Raw genomic sequence first — 23853 nt, 5'->3', positions numbered from 1 at the left:
ATGTGCTTCGAATATCCTTCCGTAAGGACCACCCAGGTTCTATAGGTTAGCTGGGGACTCTGTCCCACAGGTTGCAGATCAAATGAAGTAACTACTTCAGATATAGAAGTTATGTACTCACCATAACGTTCCATCTGAGTAGATACTTCATTTGTCTGCAACCGACCCCCCCTGCCATCCCCCGAACCTCGGGAATATTTTCTGATCATTTGGAGTTGGTTTCTGTCTCGAGTTGGTGAGGCAAAAAAAACGATCTGAGATAATGTGGTTGGTACTAGGGGATTATGGGTAGGGGGGAGGAGCTAGGAGCTCGGATCTTGGAGCTTGGAAAGCTGCCGGATCGGATCCGAGGTCGGATCCGACACCCACAGGTTGCAGACAAATGAAGTATCTACTCAGATGGAACGTTATGGTGAGTACATAACTTCTATTTAAGTTAAATCATTTTTTAATTCCTTTTAGTGGTAAATTAGTGTGTTCCCTTCCCCTTACTGTGTGTGTTAGGGTGTGTGCTTGAGTGTGATGGCCGAGGGCACTAAGGCCATATTTTCAAATGCACTGAGTGTGGTCATAAGCTGTCCCCAGCGGATGGCCACACTCAGTGCGTTCTCTGCCTGGGGATAGTCCACTTAACATCGGGCTGCCAGATTTGCGTGGCCTTTAACCCCTGGGCTCTGAAGGACAGGAGGAACAAGCTAATCCTGGCGGGACTCTTGCCCGTGGATTCTTCTTCCTCCTCTCCCTCAGTGGCGCCAGTCGCGGCTGCGACTGTCCAGCCTTCAGCTCCGCCTCCCCTGGCTGGGACTCAACCTCCTGCTGTTTCCAGGGAGAGGGGGACTCTTCTAAGAAAGAGAAGAGGCATAGAGAGAGAGATAGCCACAAGAGTCACAAGCGGCGGGCCGAATCAGCTCCTTTGACCCCGCCAGCTAAACTGATTTGTTCCCCCTTGAGGGTTTCCAGGTCTTCCCCCTCTCGGCTCCGTTCCCCACGCTTCTCTCCAGAGCCAGAGGAGGAGTCCTGGTCACCTTCGAGGTCATCTAGGCGGCATTCCCGGCCTGCCTTGATGACTTCTAGGTTTACCAGGAGTCTTTCCGACGCAGATATGGACCGGATGATGCGTCTATTCCTGCAGGCCCAGATGCAGATGGGATTGCTCCTGCCTCCCCTCCCCCTCTGGGGGGGAGCTCGGCCCCTTTCTTTGCACTAATCACTCCTTCTCCTATCCACTATCTGGTTTCGGAGCTATCTCATCCGAGTAGTCTCGGAGCCGGGGAGTCGGCGCCGATAGTAGTTGCTACTTCGACACCAGCCTTACCCTCAACTTTATCGGGTCATCTTTCGGACCCGAGCTCTCGGGGCCGAGAGCCAAGTTTCGGATCCGCAGGGGCAAGTGTGTCTTCGGCTCCGTCGCTGTTGGAGCACACTTCCCTTTCGGGTCCGATCGCGTTGGCTCCGGCGCCGGTCCTCACATCGGTGCCGAGGGGACTACTCTTGGAGCCAGGGGAGAGTGGTTCACCTTCGCCTTTTGATGTGGTGGAGAGGGTGCTGTCAAGGAGTTCGAAGTCCCCGGTCCGTGCTACGGATCCACCCTTCACTCCCTCGCATATGAGCCTGTCTTCCATCGTCCAGCCCCAGGGACAGCCTGCGTCTGTGCCCCAGTTAGTTCCCGTAGAGAAACATGACCCCATTGGTGAGCCCTCCTCGGACAGTCCCGCCGAGGAGGTCCCTCACAAACGAAAGTGTAAGAGGAGGCACTTGGACCCCCCCCCCCCCAGTCCCTCACGGAGGACATGGACTTAGAGGAAGGGAAAGGTTCCCCCAGGTCCCCCCCAGAGGACGTCTCCTTTGGAGACATTATGGAGATGCTGTGCATTAGAGGGGGGTGGTCAGCCCAGAAACCTTCCTCGGATGAGTCTGTGTTTCTGGAGGCGTTTGACGCAGGCCCGTCTACCTCTTTCTCCCCCCCCCCGGCCAACCCCCTGGTAGATTTGATTACTACCAGGGCTTGGAAGGAGCCAGATACTGTGGAGCCAATCCCTAGGAGACCGGATAAAATCCTTAGTTCCCGTTCTGACAAGCCGGCGTGCAATAAAGGTTCCCCAGTAGATGCCATTGCCATGGTGGTGGCAGCTGCCACCAAGAAGGAACTGGCACAAGGAAGTTCCTTGGTCCGTCCTCTTGATAAGGAGTCTCGGACGATGGACCGCATTGGAAAGTGGATGTTTGCTTCAGCCACCTTTTCTATAAGGGCGCTGAATTATCTGGCACATGTCATTAGGCTTCAGCGGGATCTGATAAGAGTACGCTTGGTCTCCCCCAGAGTCCATGGCAGCTGAGGACAAACGAACCTTCTCGGCTAGCATGGCCACTCTAAAGTCGATATATAACGCTTCTATGCGGTTTCTCTCCCATGCCGTGGAGGGGGTGGCTAGAGCCAGTGGAGCAGGGGTCGCCTTGCAGCGTCAAGCTTGGCTCTGTCTTTGCGGAACCCTTCAAGGTGTCCTTGGCGAACGCTCCCTTTGACGGTTCTACGCTATTCGGCAAAACCATCCGCGACACACTACTCCAGAGCAAAAAAGATGGAAAGACGCTGTCTGCTTTCAGAATCCGCTTCTCGGCTCCTCAAAGGTCCTTCTCAAGGAACCAGAGAGGACAAAAGAAGATGTGGTCTCGGAAGTGTCAGCAGTCCCATCCCGCTCCGGACCCTTCGTCCTTCAGAGGCAGGAGAGGACAAGGTGGACGCCGGCCCAGAGGCAAAGGGGGGCCGAAGATTTTTAGGTTGAGAGAACCCTTCTTTGACCGACCCGTGCAGCAGCCCTGAGGGGTTGCCCGACTGCCCCTCTCTGGAGGCAGTCGGGGGGGGGGCGTTTTTCAGAGCATGTAGCAAGTTGGGAGTCCATTACTACAGATCGCCGGGTGCTCCAAATAATATCCAGAGGTTACTCTATCCCCTTCATGAATCTTCCCCTGCTAGGGAAGCGCCTCCCCGATGTCCCACCTAATCAGAGGGAGGCTGCGGCTTCAGAAATAAAGAAATGACTAGAAAAAGGGCCATCCAGTACATCCCCCCAGAGCAGTTCGGGTTGGGCAATTACTCCAGGTTCTTTTTGGTGCCAAAAAAGATGGGGGACTTAAGGCCAATTCTCGACCTGTCAACTTTGAACCTGTTCATTGCCAAAGAGAAATTCCGGATGGTCACTCTACAATCTGTTCTCCCCCTTCTGCAGGAGAAAGACTGGATGTGCTCCATAGGACCTCAAGGATGCGTACTACCACATTCTCATGGACAAGCGATCCAGAAGGTTTCTCCGCTTTCGGCTGGGGGCCAGTCATTATCAGTTCAGGGTCCTCCTGTTCGGCCTCACCACAGCCCCAGGGGTGTTCACCAAGGTCATGGCAGTTGTGGCGGCCCACCAGAGACTTCAGGGAATTCAGGTCTTTCCGTACCTAGACGACTGGCTCCTCACCGCCCCCACCAGGCATCTACTCTGTTCTGCCAAGGATTATTCTTTACTCTTGGCCCATCACCTAGGCATTACCATACATTACCATAAATTTCAGGAAGTCGTCTCTTCATCCTGTTCAGGTTCTGGATTTCATAGGGGCCAGGATAGACATGCTTCAGTCCAAGGCCTTTCTGACAGCGGACAGGTTACGCACCTTGTCACTTCATGTAATAGCGCTTCTGCAGTCCCCAGCCCCATCCGCAGAATTAGTCCTGAGAGCCCTAGGATCCATGGTGGCAGCCATCAGCTTTTCACCTCTTGCCCGTCTGCACATGACAGTCCTTCAATGGACCCTTCAGATCCAGTGGTCCCTCCTACACCCGTTGGATTCACCGATTCCCCTAAGCAGGGTTTGCAGGAACTCCCTTCTTTGGTGGCTTCATTCCCGAGAGCTTTGGGAAGGGAGACCGTTCGTGATGTCTCAGCCCCAAGCCACGCTGACCACGGACGCTTCTCGCCTCGGGTGTGGGGGGGCATTGCATAGGCAGAACCGTCCAAGGTACGTGGTCCCCTGTAGAGACAGTTCTGCATATCAATGTTCTGGAGATGAGGGCAGTGCTTTTAGCGTTACAAGTCCTTCAGGACGTTCTTCCTCCAGGGACTATTGCAATTCAGACAGACAACATGGCGGTGGTCTGGTACATCAACAAACAGGGAGGAACCAGGTCTTACCCTCTTTATCGAGAGGCTATGAGAGTTTGGGAATGGGCGATTTCCACCAACCATTTTCTGATAGCAACACACATTCCGGGTTGGTCCAGCATTCTAGTGGACAAGCTGAGTCGTTCTATCCTCACACCTTACGAGTGGTCTCTAAATCCCTTAGTAGCGAAACAGATCTTCCTCAGATGGGGTCAGCCTTGCTGCGATATCTTCGCGTCTCCTTTAAACGCAAAGTGCAGCAAATGTTTCGCTCTAATTTCCCCACCGGGGGAGAGTCCCAGAGACGCTCTGGTTCATGTTTGGCCACCCGGTCTTCTTTATGCTTATCCTCCTCTCCTGCTAATGACGAAATTTCTGCAGAAAGCTCATTGGTTGGGGAGCAAAATATTCCTCATAGCCCCATTCTGGTCACGTCCGATCTGGTTCCTGTATCTGCGGTCTCACATCATAGCTCCTCCTTGGGTCTTAGATCCCATTCCGGATCTGATTTCTCATCCTTCTGGATTGCAAACTCTAAATCTGGATGACCTCAAGCTCACGGCTTGGTTGATCCAGTTCCACTAGTGGCTAGGATTCCTGGTATCTCATCTCCCATAAAATCTTTTCTGGTAGCGGCACAATAAGCCCTCTACCAGGAAGATCTACAAGAGTAAATGGAAGCGTTTTTCCATCTGGGCCAAACATAGGGATTTGGACCCTTTTACGGCTCCCATTCCAGCAGTTCTTGAATTTCTGTCCCACATTTTTCATCAAGGGGCCAGTTCTTCTACTATGAAGGTTCAGATGGCTGCCATTTCTCATTTCCACATCAGGGACAACCTTGGACCATTAGCTTCCTCTAAGATATGCAAGACCTTCTTGAAAGGCACCTTTCTGTTAAGACGTCCGGTCAAGAATGCGGTTTCTCCGTGGGACTTAACCTTAGTTCTTCAGGCTCTAACTGGCCCACCCTTTGAACCTGCAGCTTCTGTTGACTTAAAATTCTTATCTTGGAAAACTGCCTTCTTGATTGCAATTACTTCAGCTAGAAGGGTATCTGAATTTCAAGCCCTTTGTACAAAACCCCCGTACCTGGTCTTCCATAAGGACAGAGTGTATCTCAGGACTAATCCTTCATTCTTGCCTAAAGTGGCCTCCAAGGCCAATATCAATCAAGCCATCAATTTGCCTGTTTTCTTCCCCAACTTTCAAAACAAAGGGGAATACAGACTGCACTTGTTGGATGTGCATAGACAATTGTGATTTTATTTGCACAGGACAGCTGCTTCTCGCAAATCGGAGCAACTTTTCGTGTCTTTCGCTAAGCCGTCCTTAGGCAAGCCAGTTACGAAAGTTACCTTAGCTAGATGGATATCCCACTGCATCTTACATGCGTATACAGCTTCCGGTCGGCCAGAACCCTTGGGGGTTCATGCTCACTCTACCCATTCTATGGCTACCTCTGCAGCATTTTGGTCAAGAGTTCCCTTAGATGACATCTGTTCAGCGGCTACTTGGGCCTCTTCTCATACCTTCATATCTCATTACAAGCTGGATCCTGATATCCAGAGGGAGGGCATCCTTGGCTCCGCAGTGCTCCGGAATATCCTTCCTTGAGGCCCTCCCAGGTTTTTGGTAGCTGGGGATTCTGTCCCACAGGTTGCTGATCAAATAAGTTAACTACTTCAGATAAAGAAGTTATGTACTCACCATAACGTTCCATCTGAGTATGTAACTTCATTTGTCAGCAACCAACCCCCCCTCCTTCCCCCTAACCTGTTTCGTGGTCATAGTCATAACGGAATGTTTTCCTTCTGTTACGCATCAAGTTAGCGTTTCTCTTTAGAGTATGATTGTTGTTGCTTGATAAATTGGCAAACTCGATCTGAGGACTGGAGGGAGGCAGCAGGGTATTATGGGTAAGGGGGAGGAGCTGAGAGCTCGGATCTTTAGCTTGGAAAGCTGCCGGCTCGGATCCAGGTCGGATCCGATACCCCACAGGTTGCTGACAAATGAAGTTACCTACTCAGATGGAACGTTATGGTGAGTACATAACTTCTTTTTACCCTCATTCCTTGGCTGCAACAGGAGTTTCGATGGTGGGCACAGGCCTGTTACCACAACAAGGGACAGCCATTCACCCTACCCACAGCCAGGCAGTCATTAACAACAGATGCTTCCGATTATGCATGGGGGGCCCACATGGCAGGAAAATGTATTCAGGGCACATGGCCCACAAGCCAAAGGCATCTTCATGTCAATTAAAAAGAGATGCTAGCTGTTCAGAATGCCCTGACAGCTTTCAAGGATCTACTCCATCCAGGACAACTACTGATAAGGACGGACAATACTACAGTCATGTGGTACATAAACAGGAAGGCACTCATTTCTACCCCCTCTGCAGACAAGCCATGACTTTGTGGGACACAGCATTGACTTATCAAGTACACCTGCAAGCACAATTCCTGCCAGGAAAGAAAAATACTCTGGCAGACAAACTAAGCAGAAACCTCACGGATCCCCACGAGTGGAAACTGGATCCACAAGTCTTTAGCGTGATAATAAAGAAATGGGGATGCCCAGACATAGATCTATTTGCCTCCCCTCAACTGCCAACTACAGAGATTCTGCACAAGGACATATCACAAGCAAGCATGGAAAGTGGATGCTCTATCATTCAGCTGGAAAACCCTAACAGTATATGCCTTTCCTCCTCTGCCTCTCCTCCCCAAGGTACTCCTAAAGGTCAGACAAGAGAAGCCAAAAATGATTCTCATTGCTCCAGACTGGCCTCGCCAGCACTTGGCACCGCATCCTAAAGAGCTTGTCTCAAGACCCAGCCCAAACATTGCCTCTAATTCCTCATTTACTGACCCAATGAAACAATCAGATCCTGCACAGCCAACTCAGAACCCTAAATCTGGCAGCATGGCGGATAATTTTGCCATTCAGAACACGCCTCTCTCTAAAGCAGTGATGGATGTTATTTTGGAGGCCAGGAGGCCCAGTACCAGAAAATCTTATGCAGAAAAATGGAAAAGATTCTGTGCATGGAACCAGGCACAAGGAATTGACACGTTTGTACCAAATATTCCTCAGATTTTACAATACCTAACTGAGATGCTGGACAAAGGCCTATCCTTTTCATCAATTAAAATCCATGCCTCTGCCATTTCAGCTCATTACAATACGGAACCACCAATTTTTTCACATCCATTGCTAAGACAGTACCTCAGAGGAGCCAAAAACATAAGACCTCCAAGTAGAGCTCCAATACCTGCATGGGACCACAATTATGTCCAGCCAATACAGCTGAAATAAAGTTCTTATCTTGGAAAACAGCTCTGCTCCTAGCAATAACCTCTGCGAGACGAGTCTCGGAGTTACAGGCACTCATGGCTGTGGAACCTTTTATCATTTTCCATCCAGACAGGGTTTCTCTGAGAACGAACCTGACATTTATGCCTAAAGTAATGTCCAGTGTGGCCTTTAACCAAACCATTCATTTGCCTACCTTTTATCCAAACCCAAAGAATAAGGGTGAGAGACTCCTGCATTCTTTGGACATACACAGACAGCTACGCTTCTACTTGGACAGAACTAAAGCTTTCAGAAAGACTGAGCAACTCTTAGTAACATATGCTGCAGGATCACAAGGAAAGGCTATCTCAATGCAGACTATTTCAAAATGGATAGGCCACTGCATTCGTTTCTGCTATTCACAACATGGCAAATCAGTGCCTAAGGGCATTAGGCCTCACTCAACCAGAGCAGCAGCCACTTCAGCAGCCTTCCTCAGAGGAGTTCCAACCAAAGACATTTTAGAGGCTGAAACTTGGAGTTCAGTGCACACTTTTACCAAGCACTACCACTTACCTCTCTACTCTAAATCCAGAGCAGGTTTTGCCACTGCAGTTCTGCAGGGCCTTATAGCCTCTCGTAATCCTATTTAGACCCAGCCACCCAACCTCAGCTTTGGGATTCAACCCAAGTGTAATGACTGCAACAGTGAAACACGATGAACATAGTACAGTTGTGTACCTACCATAAATGTAGATGTTCGAGTGTATTCACTGTTGCAGTCCAGGTTACCCACCCACCATCCCCCTTTTCTTTGCTGGGACTTATCTGTAATTCTCTATCCTATACAACCTATGTGGTGTATTTGCTTGTAGATGAAGGAAATGTTTATTTTTGTGCATGCATACTTAATTGGCATAATTTTCAGCCTACCAGTTTGGGGGCACCTGACATCTGGGGCAAGAAAAACTGAAGAAAATGGGGTCAGCTGCATCTTTTATACCCCTGGTGCACTGACGTCAGGGAAGAGGTGAAAGCAACCGACGTCGGACCTAGACTTTGGAATTCAGGCCGACTGCGGGTAGCCTGCCAGCAGGATAACCCAAGTGTAATGTCTGCAACAGTGAATACTCTTGAACATCTACATTTATGGTAGGTACACAACTGTACTTTTCTTATAACATTTAGGTGTTTCAGATGCAAAATAATTTTTATGCAACTATTAAAGAAAAGAAAAAAATTTTGTCCTAAAATCTCCGGACATCTGCCATTTTTTAGTTTTTTTCTGCAGGACACAACTGCCCAAAGAGAGAGTCCCTCGCAAAGAGGGACAGGTGGTACCCCTATGCACCTTGTATATGTAAGGGAAATACCTTAAACATTATGCCAGCCTCCCACCCAGTATGAAGTCTGAAAATCAAATGTCTGCCATTTTTTTCTGACTTCATTCCTCAATGATTTATGGGTGATTTGCCACAAAACTACAATTTTATGAGAAATGGACCAAAAATACAAGTGAAAAATCTGGACATTCTGTGAAAATCTGGACAGCTGAGAGATGAGTCTCCTTCTCTCCCCCACCTTTCCCCATCTCTGTCTCTCTTTCTCTGCCCCGGCTATCTCTCCATCTCTCTTTCACTCCCCATCTGTCTGTCTCTTCCCCCCCACCATCTTTCTCTCACACGCATGCACGCACCCACGTGTATACTTACCCACTCTCCTAAATATGAGCAAACCCACCGATTAGGTTCATACTAGGCTATCTGCCCAAGGGCATTTATAAGCCTGGCCCATGGTTATGTGGCTTTCGCCACCCCTTTAGTTTGAATAAAAACTATGCCTATCATTTTGCTGTGCCTCTGTCAAGCAGTGACACTGAAGTAATCCCTGGGGTATATCTGCAATCTCCCATCCATTGGTCAAGATTCCTCTTGAACAAGGCCAGAGAGGTGCTCTGCCTCACATGTACCGGGATTTTGTTCCACAGCATAGGGAGTCTCTGGGTGATGAATCTGTCCCTCCAGCACGTTCTATTTATAACCGTGTCAAGGTTTAAGTCTCCCGCCCTTGTGGTTCTGAGGGATCTAGATTTTTGAGGTGAAGCATATTCATCAAATCTGGGTTTGACATGGCCTTATATGTCAGGCACAGGTCACCTCTGAGCAAGCGGTATGAGACTGAATAGAGCTGGAGTTCTTTCAGTCGGGCAGCATAAGACATATTTTTGAGACCCTTTATCCTTTTGGTGAGGAACTTTTGGGGCCTTTCAAGCTGCAGCAGGTGTCTGGTCAGATACATTCCGAACGGGGCATTGTACTCAATCATAGGTCTAATAAGTGATGGGTACAGGGGGACGATGACCTCCCTTGATCTAGATGTGAATCCCTTCATGATCAGGTGGGTGATATAGAAGGTTTTCCTAACTACTTTAGCAACATGAGTGTCAAACGAAAGGCTACTGTCAACCTGGGTCCCCAGATCTCTGATGACTTTTTCTGTGCTCAGTGGATTGCCACCTATATGGTAGCTAGGGGTAACCTTGTTTTTCCCAAAGGGTATGACTATGCATTTTTTGGCGTTTAACTTCAGGCCATGGCTCTGGCACCAGTTATCCGTTTCTGTGAGGCCCTTCTGGAGGATATCTGTGTCAGATGTGTTTTCGACTATGGCCCAGTTTGCAGTCATCTGCAAACTTTGTCAGCCATAACCCTCCTGTGTTTGCTTGTACTTCAGAAAAGTAGATGCCGAACAAGAGTGGACCCAGGACTGAGCCCTGTGGGACACCACTTGTGACAGGCTTTGAGTCTGACATGGCTCCAGCAACTCTGACCCTGTGGGTTCTGTCACTTAGCCAGTTTGCAACCCATCTTGTGATGTATGGGTTTACATTCAAGCTGATGAGTTTTTCGATGATACCTGAGTGGGGTATTGTGTCAAGGCCTTTGCCAGGTCGAGGTAGGCTGTATGGACTGCCTTTCCTCATCAATGGCCTTGGTGACTGTCTCGAAAAAGTCAACCAAGTTTAAGAGGCAGGATCTGCCTTTGACAAAGCCAAACTGAGTTGGATCCAAAGTCTGCAAGTTCCCTATGTCTTTATTTATGAGTTCCATTATGATCCTCTCCATGGCTTTGCAGATAAGGCTTGTCAAGCTAATGGGGCGGTAATTTCCAGGGTCTGTGGAGGCACCGCCCTTATGAAGTGGGACCACAGTCGCCGTGCGCCACTCCTTGGGTACGTATCCTGAGGTGAGGCTAAGATTAAACAGCTGTCCTAACTGTGGGTTTAATTCTAATCCCTGTTGCTCGCCTTCTAAGAGCGCTTTTTGGTTTCAGCTCACTGAAGTCCTCCAGTCCATTGCTTGTCTGACTCGGACCGGGTCCAGTTGCCAGGCAACACAATGCAAAAATGCACATGATGGCAGAAATGCACCAATTGGATTTTGGTAAACGGGAACGGACTTAACTCTATGGGGTGTGCAGACAAAGTAACGCCATATTATTCCAGGCAAGACTTGAACAGACGAACAAGAATCTGAACTCACCATTGCTAGTTGAGACTCGGAACTGAGGATCAGGATTCATGAACACCACCTCTGGGTAAGCAGCAGCCACCAACAATGTTAATTAAGAGATGGTAAATAATTGACTGCAGTTGTATTTAACAGGAATTACTTATGAAGTTGGCATAATGGTTAAGGTGCATACCTTACAGATATAAGATGCAGCGTTTGATTCTCACATTGGGTAATTACCTGGGCTACAAATAGCCCAGAAGTGCAATTAGCCTAGTACTAATCTATAACACTGAAACATTAAGCAGCCTGCCAAGTACAGCTGCAGCCAGTAATACTGACGTCCAGTCAAATCACCCTCCCTCATGCCTGCGAGTTAGCCGAGGCAGATTTTTTATGTGGGGAGGGGACTTGGGAGGGTAGAGGGTCCATGAAAGGAATTAGGATTTTTTTTTCCTTCGTTGGTTTTGATACCCCCCACCCATAATCAAGTGTTTGCTTTAGTGTACGTAGCGTATGCCTGTTGACGTCCTTGCTAGCAGCTAGACAGCCTAACCAGAAGGCCTTTTGAGACACTATTTTGAGGTACTAATAATTATGACAATGCCTGCCATCAAGGTACATTTTGCAAATTTTTGTTTGCTGGCATCAAGTGTTTTGGTTACACCATCTTGAACAGTTTATTTGGGAATAGGCTACAGCTGAACCTGTCCAGTCAGTGAATGCATCACAGAGACATTTTAGGGAATTGGTCCTGCTTTGTTTTGTTTTGTCATTCTGTGATCCCTGATGTAACCTGTCCAGTCAATGAATGCAACACAGAGACATTTTAGGGAATTGGTCCTGCTTTGTTTTGTTTTGTCATTCTGTGATCCCTGATGTAAAGCTGTGGGCCCAGCTTCGTTTTTCTTCACCACCACCTTTGCTGATATTGGCCATAGAGGCATTTCTCCTAAGTTGAGAAGTGCATTTGGAGACGATTCTTTGCAGGATTTTTGGACAGGGACCCAAATAAAGGTATGTATGAACTTCTTGGAACGAACTCCAGTCAGAAAGGCTTTAGCAGACATTGCTCTTCTTATGAAAGGTCCTTTCCAGATTCATACAGATTTTTGTCACACTCAAATTATAGCAGTAAGCATGAAGTGTGAGATCAGCATTTGTGTTGCTGGAGACATTGCTGATTTGAATGAGGACTGCAGGCTGGTTTTCCTCCGAATTCATTTTGAGAGATTTTTGCAGTTTAGCAGACTTGCTTGCTTTTTTTTTTTTTTTTAAATACCCTGATTATGAATGGAATCTGTTGATTTCCTTTAGGACCTCTTCATGAGGGTCTTTGATCTTTTTGCTTAAAATGCTTTGCTTCTGTTATAGAGGATGATTGGCTATGCCTTCTCTGCACTTACCCATCATAGGAAGACTTGAAGGTACGTGAGAAAAAGATGTGAATGATGCATGTCACCCCATTTTATACTTGAAGTTTTAAATACCATTGCTGTTAGGTGTGTGCGGTACCCTTTCCATTGAATCCGGTATGTTCTTTTCTTCCATAACACAGCATCCTTCCAGATGCAAGGATGTTGATGCTTAGTACACACTTTCAGAAACCAGTAGCCATTACCAGCTCCTAAGCATGTGATTGTGTCATGGAGTCTTTTTGGTGGTACATTGGCTATTCAAGCAGAAGTATTTTGCTCTCTGGGCTATCTCAAAAGGCTTGGCCCCTTTTGATTTTGAACCTAAAGTGGTTTTAGACTATTTGCTTCCTTGTGTGGATGCAGGTCTACATTTGCTTCCTTGTGTGGATGCAGGTCTACAGTTTTATACTGTACAGATATGTTTGCTGTTGCAGTCTTTCAATAACTGATTAAAAAATTCTAGATTATGCCATCACTTCCTGCACAGAATTTTATTTTTGCATGTAAGAGATTGTTGCTCAAGCTGTTTGAAACTGACATTTGATATCAGTAGACTGTGTGTTTGTTTGGGTTATGCCTCTTTGCTAAATTTAGGTTATTTCTCTGTTCCAGCACTTGCACTTCAGTTTGCATGCTTCTGCTAGCAAATGTTGTGACCTCACGCACAATATTATGAAAGCATACTTAACCCCTGCACACTGGAGTTTTCGTCTGCTTAGACACTTCATATTGACACTTGCATTTATTGTGGAAAATTCCCTCTTTTTGAAATCTTAAAAACTATAAGCTAAGCCAAGAAATTCCTGTATAGCTGGCGGGACCACCCTCAGGGAGTGCCTTCTGGTTTAGACTTTGATCCTTACCAACAGTTAAGCATCGGTAGGGGAGTGGACTGAAACCCACAGGAATCCCTACATTTCTCAGACATATGCTGAGGTGAAGAGTTTTTCCAGTCACAGAGCTAATACAATATTTAATGGAATGCAGTGAAGTAGCCTTTTTTGCAAAGCTGATTCACTCATCAATGTTTAGAACAACCCACTGGACACTTTTTTCAGGGGTGCAACCCAGGAGCATTGTGTGGATAATTGACTTGTCCAGAACTGCACAGTAAGCAAGTAGAAGTGGGAGGAATGAAACCTTATATCCTGGACTAGAGAAAGCAGTTAATTAACAGCCCAGAGCCTTACTCTTCTGCTCTAACTGATGGATTTTAAGGAGCTTCTCCCACTGCAGAAACCATTATCATGACCTCTTCCAAGTATTTATGTAGGTCTGGAGTATGTTTATCATTATGTAGTCTCAAGAACTTTTCAGAATAGTGCACAGAAAATGGTGCTTATGCTAGGTACCATATAAATCAAGTTTGGATGCCTAAAAAAGATTTACTTTATTCAGGACTGAAAGGGGGGGTGCAGCAGGAATATTCAGGTGTACATACAGAAACGGAGTATAATCTAGTTCAGAAGAACAGTACATTAGAGGGTAATAGTTTGGAAATGAGCTGAAGGAATATGGAGGAATATTTTGCAGCCAAAGTAGATATATGTAACAGCCTTACTCATTAGATTCAGTTATAGTGTTAGAATTCTGTAATGCACGGGCATACAACATGTTTTTTTTTTGTGAGGGACAGGGAAATCCAGGCTGTTTAACTTGGATCTGCAGCTTTTTCCCCGTGTAGACTGGATGAACTCAAGTGGGCTTGTAGCCTTCTTGATGAATAACTGTGCATTTCTTACTGGACAAAATTTGACTTTGTCTTGCTGTCAGAAATGTGTAGCTGTATGCATTGTTACTTTTCCTATAATCTGTTTTTTCTCCCTTGATGTTGCTTGATTATTTTTCTTCTTTTGTGTTGCTTGATTATATTGTAAATGTTTGATTTTGTGTAGGAGGAGGTGGATAAGGCAGTAAAGCAGCTCTTGTCCCTGAAAAGTGAATATAAAGAAAAGACTGGGCAGGAATACAAACCTGGTACTCCACCAACACCTGCTTCACAGACCCTTACCCCTGCTGTGCAGGCAGACAGTGGCACACATTTGTCTGATGCTGAAGCAACAGCTCTGTTCAACAAGATTACCACTCAAGGCGATGAGGTCAGGAAGCTGAAGTCTGAAAAGGCGCCAAAGGTAATTGTAAAAACTGGTCATCTCTGTGTAAGTGTTTGCATGTTTTTATATGTTTGCGCTTTTAGGATATCTGCAGAAATAGCAGTCTTAGAAATAAAAACCACAAAGAATCCTTTATTCAACTAGGAAAAAGCTTTGGTATGACTGCTGGTTAGTGTTGCCACTTTTTCTTCAAAACTCATGCTTGTATCTCTGCTCCACAGAAACTTAATATCTGTATTACAGGTGTCAGTGTTATACTTCTGCTCTCTTCTCTCTGTTGCTCTTGGATGCAAATGAAATCAATATTTTGAAAATCTAGTTGGGCATCATGGTGGCTCATTTTGGTCAGTAATTTGCTTCACAAATAATATGCCTGGAGTTTACTCCTGACCTCTGGTCGTCTAATTCTCCATAGCTATGTTGTGTGTGTGTGTGTGTGTGTGTGTGTGTGTGTGTGTGTGTGTGTGTGTGTGTGTGTGTGTGTGTGTGTGTGTGTTCACTTAGATTTGCAAAGCTCAAACATACTTCTCTGTGGTGCCCATGCTGTAAATATCAATGAAACACCAGAAAATGCAAACACACAGAGATGACACGAATAGATCATTTCAATTTAATCTATCAAAATGATATTGGTAGATGAATATGGCTTCTACATGTAGTTTCATCAGTGCTAACTCTTAAATTGCTAATGTGTTTTATGTATCTAACCTTGTCCACATGATGCATAATCATTAAACTAATGACAGATGATTCTTCAGAAAAATACTACACTGTCATCACTGTGAATCTTCATTTACCTTAAAAAAAAAAAAAAACACTAAGGCACAGAAACCCATTTGGTATTTACTGTTGTGACAACAAATACATAAGCAAAGTAGTTTTACTACCATTATTTAACCTAGGTTCAAATAGTGCACCTACTACAGTCCACTGATTCTCTTTTTTATTGAAAAATGGGACAGAAGTATTTCAGAAGGTGAATCCAGGTGTGTAACTTGATCAACACCAGTAAAAGTGAATACAGCATTGTGATGTGACAAGAGTATTTTTGAATAATGCATTGTATTCCTTCCGCACATTATTATTTAAATGTAGAAAAATCCGATTTGAAGTAGTTAACTTCATTTCATCATCAACCTGTGGGTTTCGGATCCGGAACGGATCCGAGCCGGCAGCTTACCAAACTAAATTTCTGATCTCCAAGCTCCTCCCCTTACCCATACTACACTGCAACCTCCTTCCAGTCGTCGGATCTTGTTTACCGCGGCTTTGCCAAGACGGAATTCTTGAGCTCCAGGCAGGTAAAGCGGGTTTGTTGGACAAACTTTAGATCTGTGTTGGTGTGTGTGTGTACTTAGTTAAATGTTCCTCTTTTAACCCTCTGGCTTTCATTAAAAAAAAAAAAAGGTAGTAGAGAACAGAAAGTTTAAAGTCCTAAACTCTTCCCCAGTGTAGGCCTCCACCCTTGGCATGTGTGTGTGCGCACGTTTGGCTAGTTAGCCTTGTTAGTATAGGTATGTCGGAGTTGCAAAAAAAGACTTTCTCTAAATGCGCAGAGTGTGGCCATAAGCTATCGCCAGCCAATGGTCACACTGTGCGTGGTTTGTTTAGGGGTTCCACATCTTACCTGTGGCTGTAAGATATGTGCAGCCTTCAACCCCCGGGCCCTGTGGGATCACAGGACCAAGCTGATTCTGGCTGGTCTTTTACCAGCCGAACCAGCCACGTCTTCTTCATCTTCCTCAGCCACAGCTGTGGCTGTTCAGGCTTCCGGTCTCTCCTCCCCTGTCTGGGACTCTCACTTTCACTTCCAAACAGGGCGAGAGAGAAGCCAGGAAGGAGGAACATAAGGAAAAGGATAGAGAAAGAGAAAAAGAGAGAGACAAGGAGAGGGGTCGCAAGAGACAAGCGGACTCGGATCCGTCCCCCCCAATGATAAAGTGATCTCTACTCTGGAGAAAGTTTCTAGGCCGTCTTCACCTTGGCTGCGTTCTCCAAGATTTTCCCCAGAGCCGGAGAAGGCTAGGCCTGCTTCGAGGTCGTCCTTGCATCAGCCCTCCCGGTCAGTGTCGGTGGTGTCCTTGAGATCCATGAGGAGCCTCTCTGAAGCTGACATGGACCAGATGATGAGAAGGTTCTTGCAAACTCAATTGCAGATGGGAGTGTTGCTGGCCACCCCCCCCCCTCCACCCGGAGTGGGGAGTTCGGCTCCCACATTCACCTCGATAGCTCCTTCTCCGATCCATCCTTGGGTTTCGGAGTCCCTGGATCCGAGGAGCCCCGAAGTCAGGAGGTCAGCACCGATGGTTCCTCCAACCTCGACGCCAGCCATGCCCTCGAGTCTGTCGGATCCGAACTCTCGGAGCCAAAATCTGGGCATCGGATCCAAGATGATGAGTGTGTCATCGGCTACCATCCCTCTGGGTCCGACTGTTCCGGGCTCAGCTCCGATCCCCTCGTCAGATCCGAGGGGCACGGCTACCCACGCCACCAGTTTCAGGGAAGCTGGTTCCCCTTCGGCCTTCGTTGTGGAGAGGGTACTCTCAGGAGGATCAAGACCTCTCACTCTTTCCTCGGAGTCTGCCCCTGCTCCCTCGCAGTTGAGTTTGTCTTCTATCATCCAGTCCTCCCAGGGACAGCCTGTGTCCGATATGCCCCAGACGGTTCCCCTTGAGGAATATGAAACTGTTTGTGAGCCCTCCGTGGAGAGCCCCCCCCCCCGAGGAGGTCCCTCGCAAATGCCAGTGCAAGAGGAGGCACATGGACTCCCTCGAGTCCCTCACTGAGGAATACCGACTTGGAGGAAGGGGAAGGCTCCCCATATCACCCCCCCCGAAGACATCTCCTTCAGAGACATAATGGAAATTCTCTGCCAGAGGGGGGGCTGGTCCGCCCAAAAGCCTTCCTTGGACGAGTCGGTATTTCTGGAGCCGTTCGCCTCTTGGGTGTCTCCCCTGGCTGACCCTCTGGTGGACCTCATTACCACCAGAGCTTGGAAGGAACCGGACAATGTAGAGTCAATACCCAAATGGCCAGAAGTATTGAGCCCTCCTGCTGACAAGCCAACATGGAGTAAAGGTTCCCCAGTTGATGCCATGGTGATGGCGGCGGTGGCCACCAAAAAGGAACTGGCCCAGGAAAGTTCCTTGGTCCAGCCTCCGGACAAGGAGTCTAGGGTGATGGATCGTCTTGGAAAGCAGACGTTTGCTTCAGCTACCTTTGCTATAAGGGCACTGAATTAAATGGGCCACGTAATTAGACTTCAGCGTGACTTTGTGAAAGAGTACGCGGAGTCCCCCCCGAGTCCATTTCAGCCGAGGATAAACAGTCATTCTCGGCTGGTATGGCCACTCTTAAGTCTGTTTCAAATACATCCATGCGTTTACTCTCACACCACTGAGGGAGCCGCTAGGGCAGCCGGGTCTGGTATTGCCATGAGGCGTCATGCCTGGCTCTGGCTTTACGATTTTTCGGAACCTTTCAAGCGTCCCTCACGAATGCCCCTTTTGACGGTTCAACCGTTTTCAGAAAGACACTCCATGGCACACCACTCCAGAGCGAGAAGGACGAGAAAATGCTGTCGGCCGTTGGGATCCGCTTCTCCAACCCTCAAAGGTCTTTCTCCAGGAACCAGCAAGAGCAGAAGAAGCTGTGGTTCCATAAGTCTCAGCAGTCCCAGAACACTCCAGACTCCTTTTTCCCTAGAGGCAGAGGGGGACAAGGTGGACGCCGGTCCAGAGGCAGAGAGGGACTGAAGAACTTCGGGTCATGGGAACCCTTTTCCGATTGACCCGTGCAGCAGCCCTGAGCGGTTGCCCAACTGCTCCTCTCTGGAGGCAGTCGGGGGGTGTTTTTCGAGGCACCTAGTTCAATGGGAGTCCATGACGTCAGATTGCTGGGTGCTTTGAATAATATCCAGAAGTTATTCCATTCCCTTCATAAACAGTCCCCTATCCACAAGCCGCCTCCCGGACGTCCCACCTGCTCAAAGGGAGGCGGCAGCTTTGGAAATAGAAAAGCTGCTAGGCAAAAGAGCAATCCAGCCAAGTGCCCCCAGATCAGTCTGGATCAGGCATCTATTCCAGGTTTTTTTTTGGTGCCAAAAAAGACGGGGACTTGAGCCCGATCCTCGACCTATCCACAATGAACCTGTCCATTGCCAAGGAGAAGTTCCAGATGGTCACATAACAATCCATCCTGCCGTTCTTGCAGGAGGAAGACTGGATGTGCTCTGTAGACCTCAAGGATGCATACTACCATATCCTGATGGACAGGCAATCCAGGAGGTTCCTCCGCTCTTGGCTAGGAGCCGGTCACTACCAGTTCAGGGTCCTACCCTTCGGTCTCACCACAGCCCCCAGGGTGTTTACCAAGGTCATGACAGTTGTAGCGGGCCCACCTGAGGCTTCAGGGCATTCAGGCCTTCCCGTACCTGGATGACTAGCTCCTCACTGCCCCCACCAGGCATCAACTTGTGCTAGCCAGAAACTCTTTTCTTCAGTTGTCGAATCACCTGGGTATTACAATAAACCTCAAGAAGTCCTCTCTTCAGCCTGTTCAGATTCTGGACTTTATAGGGGCAAGAATAGACTCTCTTCAGGCAAGGATATTTTTAACCCCAGACAGACTTCGGAGCCTGGCCCTTCATGTCTTGGTGGCTTAAATCCCAGGATCTGCGAGAACGACGTCCCTTTGTTACGCCTCCTCCCAAAGCCACGGTGACCATGGATGCCTCCCGCTTAGGGTGGGGGGCAGTGCTCGGGCAGAACTGTCCAAGGCACATGGACCCCAAGCGAGACCGTTCCGTATATCAATTTACTAGAGATGAGAGCAGTCCTTTTAGCGTTGCAGGCTCTTCATGCCTCTCTTCCTCTGGGAACTATTGTGATTCAGTCAGACAAATATGTCTGTGGTCTGGTATATCAACAGACGGGGGGAACCAGATCCTATTCACTTTGTCCAGAGGCCATGAGAGTGTGGGAATAGGTGATCTCCACCAACCATTTTCTGATAGTAATGCACATCCTGGGTCAGTCCAACATTTTGGCAGACAAATTGAGCAGGACTATCCTTTTGCCTTACAAATGGTCTCTGAACCCTTATGTAGCAGAACAGATCTTCCTCAAGTGGGGTCAGCCTTATTGCGATCTCTTCGCATCGCCATCCAATACGAAGTGCAGTGAGTTTTTCACTCTGATTCGCCTGAGGGGGGAAGTCCCCAGAGACGCTCTTGTCCATGCTTGATAACCTGGTCTTCTTTATGCATATCCCCCGCTTCCTCTCATGACAGAATTCTTGCAGAAAGCTCGTTGGTTGGGGAGCAGGGTTATCATCATAGCCCCATTCTGGCCTTGTCAAGTTTGGTTCCTTTGCGTACGGTCTCATCTACTAGCTCTAACCTGGATATTGGATCCCATTCCGGATCTCATTCGTTATCCCTTGGGAATTCCTCCACCAAATCTGGACAGCCTCAAGCTTACTGCTTGGTTGCTCCAGTTCCATTAATTTCCAGGACTCCCGGTCTCTCTTCCCCAGTTAAGTCTATTCTGATAGCGGCACACAAGTCCTCAACCAGGAAATTGTACAGTAGTAAGTGGAAGCCTTTTTCCATTTGGGCTTCTCAGAGAAATTTGGATCCTTTTACCGCTCCAGTTCCAGCGGTGTTAGACTTTTTGTCTCGTATCTTCCAGCAAGGGGCCAGCTCTTCCACAGTGAAAGTCCAGCCAGATTTTGCAAGACCTTTATCAAAGGTACTTCTTTACTGAGATCTCCTATCAAACACCCTTCTCCATAGGAGTTGACCTTGGTTCTTCGGGCCGTAGTTGCAACTCCAATCTGAGGATTGGAAGGAGGTTGCAGTGTAGTATGGGTAAGGGGAGGAGCTTGGAGTTCAGATCTTTAGCTTGGTAAGCTGCCAGCTCTGATCCGAAACCCACAGGTATCTGACAAATGAAGTCTAACTACTCAGATGGAACATTATGGTGAGTACATAGTATCTTTTTCTTTCAATATTTAGGCTAGAATTTATTGGAGAAAATTTAATGAAGGAACCAAGGTATTGGAATCAGATTTCTCAGGAGAGAAAGGTAGCTGTGTGAAATGAGGCTAATCATGATCTTGGATTGAGAGTTAGAGATTGCCTTCCCTTTTAGGAGATTGATGGTTAAAGAGAAAAGATAGGTTGGTGCCAAGTGAAAGACCAGTTCTGGTATTATTTCTGGTAGGGTGTAAGAAGGACAATGCTGTTAAAAAGAGGATAATAGCTATGGCATATAAAATGCATGATGAATAACCATCAGTCAGAGAAGGTTAGAAAAGGTTAAGGTGTCTGAATATTTTTGAAGAAAAAATATAAATAAAATACTGCTTAGAGATCATTGACTCTAAGAAAAATGATAGTGTCATCACTGTCTGCCAGGGCATGTACATTCTGTGCTAATGTTTGCAAAGCAGCCATTCTTATAAAACAGCTGTTTCTCTGTGCAGTTATACATGACAGTTTTAATGTTTTTGAACTTGTAACTTACTTGTAGTCCTTTTATTGTTATCATGCAGTATTCTGTACACCCTACTAATTATCTTTGTTTTTTTAACAGAAGCTTCTGTTCTAGACTCATCTAAAAACTTTACCAGAGCTGGTCTTTCCCTTAACATAACCCTATCATTTTGTCTTTGCTTGTACTCTGTTCTCAATGCCTGGTAGGGATGACTGTATTTATCCTTCTGTCCAGACTTCTGTGTAGCCTTATTTTACCTTTCCCTGACAAGCTACTTGTCTTTAGTACCTTGGTTCCTTTTTTGATTTCCTCCAGTAAATTCCAACCCCTTCTTATCTATATTTAATAACCCTACGTCCAGATACCACTATTGGTTAAATCTCCTTTCTCCATTCCTGTGCTGGCTTCTTTATTAGAACACTTTCTTTTTATGGATGTGCACGCTGATTGGCCAGTACAACCAGCATACACATTGTAAATCCAAACTAACTTAAGTAAGAAGTCCGGTCGCTAAGGAATCATGAAGCCGCGACTTCAAGTAAACTTTTAGTGTCCCTCGTATGTCCTCTGAAGAATGTAAATGTTGAAACTCGTTTGACTAAAAAAATCCATATTTCCACATTTTATTGAAAATCGTAGAATATTACCATACAAGACCTGCATCTTAAAACATAGCATTAAGTCTATTAGTCACATATTGCTTCTTGTATCTGTTTACCTCAGGAAATTTTGAGAATTAGCTGGACGTGTCAAATGTAAACAGTTTTAAAATTGAAACAAACCTGTTCCTTGTTTACTTTAAGGTCTTGTTGGATGAACTAAGGCACTAACCATTTTACCTCTTGGATTATTGTCATAATATGGAGTACAGTTCCAAACCACTTGCTCTTTTTACACATTTATTTTCACCAAAATAAGACATCACAATTTTTTTTTTTTTTTTTTTAACAGTGTGAGTGACAGATATAGCTTTGTCAACATATATTACCTTAATTTATTGGGCAATATTGCTTCACCATCCTTGAACATTAAACTTTTTATGTAACTTATTTTTTTTGTATTTGAAAAATATGGCTGTATTTTTAGTGAGATTGTGTTAGAGAATCCAGCCAAGGTGTTTCTTTAAGCTCAATGTCTGGGATGGACCTGTAGAAATTTGGACAAAAATAGTGTTCCTGGGGAGAAAATAAAAATAAGGGAATAGATACATGAGCAAGAACAAAAGGAAGTGCAGATGTCAACTTTTAAATCTGCAAATAAAGAAGAGCTGCTATCCTTTTTGTTTAAAAAATAATCGCAGTAAGCCAGAAAGTGAGCTCCTTGAAATAAACAATAGGAGACTAGATAACAGAAAAGTACCCTTTTATCTCTGCTACTGCAGTCGCTTACTGTTACAAGCACATTTCTCAGAAATGTTGGATCACGAAACGTACCTTAACTACAAACATGTTTTTGCCATTCTCTCCTAGAATCTAGAAAGTGCTTCTGCTGGTTGCTCAATACAGCCTGATCATTATCATACAATGCAAACTCTCAGTCATGCGCACTGATTCCCAGTCCAAGCAACTGTGTACACACTGTAAATGCAAAGTAACCCAAGTCCAACCCCTAACATATCATGCAGCAACAACTTCAAATGAACTAAACCATACAAAAACACCTTAGTAGCAAGTAGAAAACATACAAAACCATTCTACAACTGAAAACTATATTTTACTCTCTTACTGTCTTTTAAAAATATAAATATAAAAGTGCAAACTGCTGCCCAAAGGTCCAAACCCAGAAAACAAAATATAATCAAGTAAAAACAGTAAGGTAGGACCACCAGGGCTCTAAAATCCAGTTTTATTCCACGAATAAATAAGTAAAACAACAGGATAAGTGCTTTCACGTGAATAAATCATGCTTCATCAGATCTCAAGAAAGAGAACAAACAACTCAGTTTAAATAACAGCATGTCCTGCCCACTAATAGAATAACAAGCATCAATTAATTAATTAAAAACAAGAACAAAATCAATTAAAACTGTAAAAGCTTTAAAGTGCAAGGCACACAAACCAACAGCTTAATAGTTCACTTATTTGTTTATTTATTTAAGGGACCGTGCCTCTAGTGCAGGATGTATACTAACATAATTATTTAGCCCAGGATGAATATGGGCATGTAGTCTGAGTAAATAAAACAAATATCGAACAATACACATACAGTAAACAGCCATTAACTATAAAAGAAACTACATCACAAAGGCATACCAAAACCTTTAAAACTATATCTACTTATATAATTATTTCCTAACATCTCTTGAAAAATTAATAATAACTTGTACTTAAATTAAAAGACAAACAAACGAAGTCAAAGTGTGCACTATTTTCTCTCACAAAAAGTTGAAGAATACAAAGTAAAGCAAACAAAAATCTAATAACGTAACACAAAACTAACACCATTGTATATTAGCAATAACCCACGGCTGGGTGTGGGTAATGCTGGATATACCCACAGCTGGCTTTGTTTGGTCACTCGGGCTTCGCCGTCATGACCAAACCATGCCAACCATGGGTAAATCCAGCATTACCCATACCCAGCCGTGGGTTATTGCTATATTCCTTCACAGTCAGTCTCTCTCTTTATCTCTTGAACTCCCCAGTTTCATCATTATACTTTTACACTTTGATTTATAAGCTTCTGCTTGAGTTATGTACATGGTTCTTAACTGCATTGCTCTAAAGTACCCATCATATCAGGCATTATTCCCACCTGAATAAATTACTTCAATTCTCTTAGTTGTCTACACCTTCTCTTCCGTTTGCTAATTGCTAAAATATACCTGACTTGTATGTAACACTAAATAGACTAAAAACAATTTT

At 45.8% G+C, this 23853-nt stretch overlaps 1 protein-coding gene across 13 annotated transcripts in view; it reads left to right on the top strand.

Moving 5' to 3' along the window:
* EPRS1 (glutamyl-prolyl-tRNA synthetase 1) overlaps positions 1 to 23853 on the top strand; it is a 1752234-nt gene that overhangs the window by 1116244 nt on the left and 612137 nt on the right. For all 13 annotated transcript variants that reach the window (XM_044061601.1, XM_044061548.1, XM_044061611.1 and 10 more), the window contains one exon: positions 14274 to 14510. In XM_044061601.1, coding sequence (XP_043917536.1) covers positions 14274 to 14510 — 237 coding nt within the window. The remainder of the gene's footprint in view (positions 1 to 14273; positions 14511 to 23853) is intronic.

The sequence above is a fragment of the Protopterus annectens genome, chromosome 1.part0 (genome assembly GCF_019279795.1).
Source record: "Protopterus annectens isolate FY-2018-M chromosome 1.part0, PAN1.0, whole genome shotgun sequence".
NCBI lineage: Eukaryota > Metazoa > Chordata > Ceratodontiformes > Protopteridae > Protopterus > Protopterus annectens.
The sequence above is the reverse complement of the archived record's forward strand: the minus strand, read 5'-3'. Positions and strand labels throughout refer to the sequence as shown.